This window comes from Calliphora vicina, chromosome 1, assembly GCF_958450345.1.
Source record: "Calliphora vicina chromosome 1, idCalVici1.1, whole genome shotgun sequence".
NCBI classification, from domain to species: domain Eukaryota; kingdom Metazoa; phylum Arthropoda; class Insecta; order Diptera; family Calliphoridae; genus Calliphora; species Calliphora vicina.
Genome location: NC_088780.1, coordinates 86,300,386 through 86,310,556, shown reverse-complemented (window position 1 = coordinate 86,310,556; position 10,171 = coordinate 86,300,386). Strand labels below are relative to the sequence as shown.

Genomic DNA, 10,171 nt, shown 5'->3' with positions numbered 1-10,171 from the left:
TGTCTGTCTGTCTGTCTGTCTGTCTGTCTGTCTGTCTGTCTGTCTGTCTGTCTGTCTGTCTGTCTGTCTGTCTGTCTGTCTGTCTGTCTGTCTGTCTGTCTGTCTGTTGAAATCAATTTTCTGAAGGCCCCAGATATCTCCGGGATCCAAATCTTCAACAATTCTGTCAGACATACTTTCGAGAATTTTGCTATTTAAAATTAGCAAAATCCGTCCATAAATAACGGAGATATGAGCAAAAATCCGAGACAACCTCTGGAAATTTCATCAAAAAACACAATGTATTGCATGCTTTGACAAAAAAACAACAAAACGTATGGTTGGATGTGCAAGCTTTGGGTATTTTGTTTTTTTTTATGTTTTGTTTCTTTTGGCGTTGTTGTTGTTTTTTATACAACTAAACGTTTGTTTGGTTGTGTGTTGGTTTTTTTGACAAAAAATCAACAAATCGTATGTTTGAATGTGCATGCTTTGCGTATTTTGTTTTTCTTTTGTGTTTTGTTTCTTTTGGCGTTGTTGTTATTTTTTATACAATTAAACGTATGTTTGGATGTGTGTTGGTTTCATTGCCTTGCGTATTTTGTTTTTGTTTTTTCTTTTGGTGTTCTGTTTCGTTTGGCGTTGTTGTTGTTTTTTGTGTTCTTGATATATTTAGGATGCTGTACGCTGAAAGTGGGCAATGTACATACATACCTATATACTAATTATAAAAAATAATAATGCATCCACAACAAAGGTGAAGGGTATATAAGATTCGGCATAGCCGAATATAGCACTCTTACTTGTTTGGTTTAATTTAGTATTAAAAAATTGCCGGGAATTTCCAGGAATGAATACGTTTATTAATTTAATCAAATTTGAAGTTAACCATTGTAAATTTTAAAAGCTATGGTCAAGTATGTACTACACAGATTATTTCAGATATGCCACAAATGACAGTTGTCAAAAAAAAACAAATATCGAACCTTATGTTTATTTTAACGTTCTACAACTTTTCAATAATTGTGATTTATAGTGCGATAGAAAAAATACAATTTTCAATGGGAAACTAATGTGTTATACATATATTTGTCCCTCATTCCAAGCCATTCCATTGCGTATTATTAAAACCAGCTGCTTCATAATTTATGATGTACTATTTACACATTTCTGAATCTAGCCACAGTTCCATTCTCAAGATGGATCATACAGTCCTTAATGATATATAATATTGTATTATAAATTTTATTGTATAAAGCCTAAGTTCAGTTTTTCTAATTATTTTTGAAGAAGGTTAAATGAAACAAAATCTGTTTTTAAAATAAAATAACTAAAACATTCATCACAACTTTATTAATCCTTAACAACTATCAGTCGCAATCAATCCGAAAGCATTTATCTAATAAGCATAAGAGATAAGGGGAGATGCGAAAGTAGTTTTCACTACAGCTGGGCTAGCAACCAAGGGAGCTGCGTGTTGAACGACAGGGGTAGCGGCATATGTGAAGGGAACGGCAGCAGGGGCGGCTACAACTGGAGCAGCTTTGACGACAGGAGCAGCAGCAACAGCGGCTACCAAAGGTTCACGACGGACAACAGCGTTGAAGCCATTGATGGGGTCGGATGTGTAGTCAACAATGCGTCTGTAACCATCAGCGTCATTCAAAGAGTATTGACCTTGAACAAAACCACCATCACGAGTTTCAACAGCGGTCTTGGAATCGCCAGTGATGGCATCCTTAACATCATAACCGTAAGAGTATTGGGGATGGGGATCGTATTCCTCAACTTGGGCAACGGCGGCCAAAGGAGCAGCAGCTGGGATGACACCGGCGCTGGCAACAGCTAGACAGGCAGCGAAGAAAGTGATGAACTAAAATTATAAAAAAAACATAAATTAAATAATGAATTATCCCAATTAATGTTGTGGAGGCATTTGAATAGTCCTTACTTTGAAAGCCATTTTAGAATTGTTTGATTAGATATGCTCTAAATACCAAAAGTGGATTTGAACTGTGTCGTTTAATTGTTCACTCTAGTCTTTTATATGAAAATGATAAAAAAAATAAAAAAACAATAAAATTAAAAGCATATACATAAGTACATCTAAATAAATAAAACAAAAACAATAAATACACATCAACCCAGGGTACTAAAAGTTAATATTCGTAAACGTTAATTGAATACTTGTTTAAACTATTGTAAATAAATTCAGCGTTTAGTGTGTGAAACTTAGAAAAAATAAATAGGCTGTTACCCTTTAAAACACACAATTGAATTAAATAATTTTTGGAAATTCGTTGAATTTAGTTCAATTTCATTCCCAAATGGATATATTGGATCATGTTAAACGACTTTGACTTTTCCCATATAAAATGCCAATATGGCTCTCGCCTAGGGTTTGGTGCACAGGAATTCCCGAACGGTGAATCCGTAAAGGAATTAGAATATTCAATCAATATGGAAAATGAAAAGACTAAACATTTAAAATCAAATGCTGCAAGTAGTTTTAAGCAGGAATTAACTTAAGCATATCAATGGGACAAAATATTTAGATCATTGGTAGGCGAATAGAGAGATTTTAATTTGTCTGCAACAACAAAATATCCGCAACAACATTAAGCAACTTATTGAAATAATTGTATTTTTACTCCCTATTACTCTCTATTGTTTACATTCGGGTTGTGTACGTGTCAAATTTACGAAAATCATCGTAATCTGAAGAATATGAACAATGATTTAGATTGTCTTTATAATGCTTTACTGACGATAAAGCCAACATCTGTGGAAAGCTAAAGAGTTTTCTCGCTGGCTCAAAACTTTGTCAAATGACTTATTGAATGCATTAGTTATTTTGAAAACTCATTTTTAAAAAATATTAGTTCTATGTCGAACATATAGCATTATTTCTATGAAATTCGTAATTCTAACCAATTTTTTTTATACCCTACACCATCATAGTGGGGAGGGTATAATGCGTTTGTGCAGATGTTTGTAACATCCAAAAATATAATCAATTTCTGAGTCGAATAAACGATGTCTGTCCGTCCGGTTGGCTGGCTGTCCATGTAGATTTTGTGCGCAAAGTACAGGTCGCAATTTTGAAGATATTTCGATCAAATTTCGTACATATTATTTTTTCTGCTCAAGGACCAAGCTTAGCCCCCATACAAATTGTTTCACCTAGCCCCCATACAAATGTCCTCCTGAAATTGGACTTTAACGGCCATAAATATTTAAATTATATATGTATCTACACAAATTTCGTTCCAAATAAGTTTTATATATAGAAAATTCATGTCACAAAATTTTTTTACGATCGGTTCATAACTAGTCATAGCTCCCATATAAACCCGCTTCCGAAAATCACTTTAACGTGCATAAATCGCTTAAAAATGTTGGTATACATACAAAATTCAACGCAAATAACTTTCATATAGACATAAATCACACTACCTAATTTCATGGTAATCGGTCCATAAATGGTCATAGCTCCCATATAAGGCCCACTTCCGAAAATCACTCACGAATATAAATTATTGAAATTTTAAAACAAAAATGTTTTTGCTCATTTACTTAGTGTAGTGGTAGGACTTGACCGACCATACTTTCTTACTTGTTTTGTTTTAGGTTAGTACAAATGAATTGTAATGTATTGATTTTCCTTCTATTTTAATGAAAGGACTAAATTTGATAACCCTAAACCAAACCCTACACTCGACAAATATGTATGTATTAGGATTATATAAGTTTTTTGAAAAATTAACTTTTTGGTCGGAAAAAATTCGAAAAGAAGAAATGAACTTTCTTCGAAAGTCAATTGACATAAAAAGGTCGAATAGACGAAAAAGCTCATTTTTTATTTTTAATTTTTGTTGTAAAATTGTTTCTTATCAATAAATCTAGAAAACATATATTTTTTACATTCAAATGTGATGAAAAGTCAAATTTATATTAATGTCTGAGAGAATTCTTATTGTCAGAGTTATATTGTGGAATTTTATGGGGATCATTTTTGTGGAAGATCTTAACCATCTGTCTACAATCTTTAGAGCTCAATTTGACCCCTTTTTCGAGAAAATAAAAAAAGTCCTTTAAAAAAGGATTTTATTGAAGGTCACCAAAGATACCAAAGTTGTAAATAACGCTCTTTCATATGAAACTAAAAAAATTTTTCGTCCTCAATTTTTTTTTACAGAATTTAGTTTTTTGGCGTTTTATGTAACAAATAATGATAATTTAATTTTGGAAAGTGAAACAATTTACTGTTCTTTGTAAAATTATTATTATTACAATAAAATTATTTTAAACTCTCATTTTCGACATTTTCCAATTTTTGAGCGTTTATGCTTGCTTTTTTAATTTTTAATTTGGATATTTAAACTTGCACTGTTTATTAGCAATATAGTGAATTTCAAAAATAGGCCTTATAATTGAGATGTGATTTATACATCTTATAATTATATGTACAGTAGCCCAAGAAAGTCTACATACAGGAAAAATTATTATGTTACTTTAATTTAAAGCAGTTTTTTAGTTTTTTTATGAAATATATAATAATAAATGTCTTGTCGATTTTAGCAAAAAAAAAAAAAATCAAATAACGCCCAAAAGTTCACCGTTATTAGAGTTATTGATTCTGAGTAAATTGACGAATAATTTATTCTCGGTCACGCCTACTTTTGGGTGAGCGGTGCTATTAAGTTTCATAATATTTTAAACCTTAAAGCCCAAAAAACCAAAAAAAAATTTCGTTATTTAACTCAGAATCAAAAATTCTAATAACGGTGAAATTTTGGACGTGATAGGAAATGTTGCTCAACCCGACTTAAGTGATGTTGTTTTAATTTTTTTTAGTGTAAATTTATTTTTTTTAACAAATATATTTCACTACTTTTAACTTACAAATACAGCTTTCAACGAAAGAAATTTAATTTGAATTCCTGTATGTAGACTTTATTGGGCTACTGTATATGTAAAAGCTATTTCGGCAGGCTAAAAATCGTTTTTTAAAAAATGAGTTTCAGTACTTCAAATTTACGTTTATTTTTCTAAATGAGCCATAAAAATATTTCATCTAGTATGACAATTTTAAACAACAAAAAAAAATAAATTAGGTCAATTAATTATGCATGAATTTTCCAAAATTTTAACATTGAACCTCTTAGATTTTGCTCAAATTGTCAACATGAGTGAGTTTTACATCAAGTAGCATAATACTCCTTTTAAATGTAAATAGTTTAAAATCCTAAGGTGAGTTTTTCATTGCCAACATATTATTAAAAAGATCATGCAAAATACATTATACATAGTTTTATTTATTTCAGAATATGGGAAAAGTGAGACCAAAGGAGATATAATATTTATGTAGGTATATTTATGTTAATTTCGTTACCAACACTATTTCTTGCACCTCTAAAATATTTACCCCTGAAATATTTAATGAACCAATTACAAATTAGTTTAGTTTTGAATTAAATGCAAATAAAAATGTATTTATGCATATATTTCTTATACTTTAGTTTTGAATTCCTGTTGTTGGTGTTTTATTGTTTTATGTGTAACTAAACAAATACAATCCACAAAACTGTTGGATGAGTTAAAATTCAATTAACGTTTGCGAGTATTAGCTTTTGCTTCATACATTTAATTTTTGTAGTTTTATTTAGGTCATTTAGATAGACAAATATTTATTTTTTTGTCATTTTCATATAAAAGACTATAGTGAACTACTAAATGACACAGTTCAAATCCAATTTTGGTATTTAGAGCATTTCAAAAACAAACAACTCAAAATGGCATTCAAAGTAAGTATTGTTGAAATATTTTCTACAAATCTACTATATACTTATGTACATAATCACACCAAAGAATTATAGAACTAATTTGTATTATTTTTTGTAAATATTTTAGTTCATCACTTTCTTCGCTGCTTGCCTTGCTGTTGCCAGCGCCGGTCTAATCCCAGCTGCTGCACCTTTGGCCGCAGTTGCCCAAGTTGAGGAATACGATCCCCATCCCCAATACTCTTACGGATATGATGTTAAGGATGCCATCTCTGGTGATTCCAAGAGCGCTGTGGAAACTCGTGATGGAGGTTTCGTTCAAGGTCAATACTCTTTGAATGACGCTGATGGTTACAGACGCATTGTTGACTACACATCCGACCCCATCAATGGCTTCAACGCTGTTGTCCGTCGTGAACCTTTGGTAGCCGCTGTTGCTCCTGTCGTCAAAGCTGCCCCCGTTGTAGCCGCCCCTGCTGCCGTTCCCTTCACATATGCCGCTGCCCCTGTTGTTAGACACGCCGCTCCCTTGGTTGCTGGCCCAGCTGTAGTGAAAACTACCTTCGCATCTCCCCTTATCTCTTATGCTTATTAGATAAATGCTTTCGGATTGATGGCGATTGATAGTTGTTAAAGATTAATAAATTTGTTATGATTGTTTTATTTTATTTAAAAAAAACATTTTGTTTAATTGCAACATTTACAAATATTTCTACTTATACCCCAGATATACAACGCGTTAGTTGGTTATGGTATACATGTATATATTCCCATTTTGTATGTATGCGCTTCTGAGAGATTCACATTGTGTCTTTAACTAGTCTGAATTTATCCCTAATCGTCTTATATACAATGTCAAGGCTGGAAGGTATATTATATTCATTATTATTGCAACCTGGTACCCAGCACAATTTCAATATATTTACATATATTGTTATATATTAGCTTTAGACATAAAAAATATCTCTGACTGGAAAATGTTGCAACATTTGCATGTCACAGAAAACTAAACATTCTGTGTGATTTTCTCTCTTTGAACCCCGGAGGTAAAAGTTTTAATACCTTTAATATTATGATTTAAAGACTACAATTTATCTCTAGGCGGGAGGGATACTTGTGGTCATCTCATTGTGTCCCAATAGATTCATCACTGAAAGACTCACACCGCTGCAACGTCTTCAAATTATTCAGCTGTATTTCGAAAATCAGAGAAATCGTGTACTTCGAGCAACATATGGTTTGCATAGTGTTCTTTCGAGTCAGATTTCGTCATCCAATTATATTTTAAGTGTTTTTCTAATATTGTGTTGATCATTCTGTCTCAATTTGAATCGACGTCACACAGTGGTTTAGAAACTTTTTTTTGGAAATAATTCGGTATCTCGGGAACTATTGGAGATATTATTACAAAATTTCACATGGTTAGAGCTGAGGTGTTTTTGAGTTGAATTACATTTGTTCAGCTTCCTAGGGGTAATACGTGCCAGTTTGTGCCTCCTCAAAGTTGGTCACCTCGGGTCTCAAAATTTTTAAAAAAATTCCCAAAAATTCATTTATGATCCGAATGAGCTGATATTTAAAATATAAATAGTCATGTGTACGCATTATATGAAAAAACGTACAAATTTGTCAAAGCGGGCAAGGTTTGTGGAACTTCTGAGGAGTAAATAAAGGCTTTTTATATAAGTCTTTGATACTGTTGAAAACATTATGACCTGAGGATTGATATTTTAGTAAAATTAAATAATTTTATAAAATTTTGGGACTTCATTTACCTTAAAAACTAAAAAAACTTTAATATGGTGATTTTCCACGAATAAAAATATAAAATTTGATTTAATGTAAAATTTTAACGGTTAAAGATATCATAACAAAATTGGGAACTAATTTAGATCCAAATGTCCTTAAATTAATGACATTATAATTTTTGACAGTTTTTATTTTCAAATACCGAAATTCCTAAAACGGGGAAAATGTGTTCCAAAAACTGAGTTTTTTTTAGAAAAGTGCCTACTGTGACGCTATTTACCGTGTGATAGCAAAACAACTTTCTAAGTATTTAAACAACATATAGGGTTATACGAATACGGAACTTTTCCGAGGATCGGTGCTTTGACTTTTTAGAATTTTTTACTGAAACCTAAATATTTTTTTAAAAATTGTCCAAGTTTGGATAGGTCTGGCGGATACTGTGTCCACTTAAGTGAGCCCAATTTTACTTTACATGCTTTTGCATTAAGTTTTCTTTCCGGAACATATAAAAATTGTATATAGTCCCAAAGAAAATTTGTTTCTACAAAAGAAAAAATATAGGGACTTTTTTAGGAAAAATCGTAAAAAATTAGGCCCATTTTACATGTTCCAACTTTGGATGCATGTAACTTTTTACACGGACAAGATAACTGTTACCAAGTTTTTTATTTTATTTAGAATTTTATTGCCAATATAGCTGATATTTTGAAAAAAAAATTCGACCCTCCGTAGGGCCGCCATATCTAAAAAACAAACAAAAATCGAGCAAAATTAAAAAAAAAAAAAAAATAAACCTAAATATCTCTTCAACTGAAGGAGATAACCTACACATGTAAGCGTATTTTTGTAGATCTTCTCAAGGACTATTTATATTTTAAATTTCAGCTCATTCGGATCATAAATGAATTTTTGGGGATTTTTTTAAAAGTTTTGAGACCCGAGTTGACCAACTTTGAGGGGGCACAAACTGGCCCGTATTACCCCTAGGAAGCTGAATAAATGTAATTCAACTCAAAAACACCTCAGCTCTAACCATGTGAAATTTTGTAATAATATCTCCAATAGTTCCCGATATACCGAATTATTTCCAAAAAAAAAGTTTCTAAACCACTGTGCGTCATTGGCATTAACTTTTATGGACATCGTTTTCTCGCTGCCTTCGAAGGATTGCGTTTCACTCGTTGGCATCGTCTAACTAACTGTACCGCGTTAAGGTTTCTCTAAGTTTTTCACATTAACCACATGCATAGAGCAAAATTTGTTTTACATGTTTTTTCCTGTTTTATATGAAAACATACATAACGAACCTAGGATCGCCTGGTGGCCGAAATTCGACAACTTTTAAAATGCTTTTTACCACTTTTATGGAAAGAATTTTTAAATATTTTTTATATTGTGCCCATCTAGAGAAAAAACCTTTTGGGCAATTCCACGAGAATCGCTACTACGACTGAAAAAACAAAAACCCTTGAAACTTTTTTTCAGGATGATTTGAATAGAAGAAAAAATTAAAATGTTACTATGTGAAAGTATTTAGATCATATTACAACATTTTAAATACAGAAATAATACTTTAAACTGATTATATTTAATTTTCTAATGTTTTAGGTATGTTTTAGGCTAAAATTGCGGCGAAAACTAGGCTCCCAATTAGCTTGTAGTATGAAATGAATTTGACTCTGATTGTTTTTTTGCTATTGTCAAATTGTTTCTTGAAACCGAATGTATATTTTCTATTAATTTTTTTTAGTTTTTGTACACACAGAAAAAGGATTGGTTGGAAAACGGTTACAACTATGAAAATTTAGTAGAATAAATCAATATTGTGTTGTAGTCATTGAAAATTTATAAATTCAACAGATTATCTTTATTTATAAGTGAAAAATCATAATTATAATATAATAGAGGTTCCTATAATTGTATTATTAGTTAGCATAATCAATTTGCGTCTGGTAAACATTAAATTAAGGAATTCGGCAGAGAGGACTGAAGTTTTCAGTTACAATAACCAATAAATTCGGTCATAAAATAAAAAAAACAAATTCGGTGATTACAACCGACAAATAATGATTATAAAAACTATAAAATTTGTTTGACAGTTTTCGAAAAATAAATAATAAATTAATTAGAAATTAAACAAAAATTGTGTACACACACTTAAAAGTAAAATATTAATTAAAATAAATAAAAGTTATCACAACAGAGCGCAGTAACACTCGGTCTTAGGACGGTAAGTAAGTAGAGTTGGGTTTATTAGCTCAGTGAAGTGACCGCTCTTTTCAGCTCAGCTCACTGAAATGAACTAGGTCGCTCTTTTAGCTCATTAGCTCAGTATGTTGTATAATGACCATTTCATTTTGAGAATTGCTTGTAGTGAATTAAATCAATTATTTCTGTTGTTAGTTGTAAAAACACACAGTCTTTTGACAATTAGAGATTTATGCGTGAAATAATTGATTAAAATTTTAAAAAATAAAATTGTATTTTATTTAAACTAATATTTTTGCGGAAAAAAGAGTTCATTTTTTATTATTTATAATTTCCGATGCTAACCAAATGTTTAGACAATATTTGTTAAGCAGAACATTCACTAACTATAACGTATTCTTTTACCACAAAATAATAAAATTACCAAAAACTCAAGATATTAACTG

General features: G+C 31.1%; 2 protein-coding genes across 2 annotated transcripts in view; one reads left to right on the top strand and one right to left on the bottom strand.

The window, feature by feature from the left end:
- Positions 1 to 1,292: 1,292 nt before the first annotated feature.
- LOC135951281 (cuticle protein-like) overlaps positions 1,293 to 10,171 on the bottom strand; it is a 39,479-nt gene continuing 30,600 nt past the window's right edge. Inside the window, exon 3 of the mRNA XM_065500902.1 lies at positions 1,293 to 1,852. Within this exon, the coding sequence (XP_065356974.1) occupies positions 1,379 to 1,852 (474 nt within the window). The 3' untranslated portion in view covers positions 1,293 to 1,378. The remainder of the gene's footprint in view (positions 1,853 to 10,171) is intronic.
- LOC135963282 (larval cuticle protein A2B-like) lies at positions 5,775 to 6,444 on the top strand. The gene is made up of 2 exons (XM_065515067.1): positions 5,775 to 5,786; positions 5,893 to 6,444. Exons 1-2 carry the CDS (start codon positions 5,775 to 5,777, stop codon positions 6,358 to 6,360), a joined length of 480 nt encoding a protein of 159 aa, XP_065371139.1. The 3' UTR covers positions 6,361 to 6,444.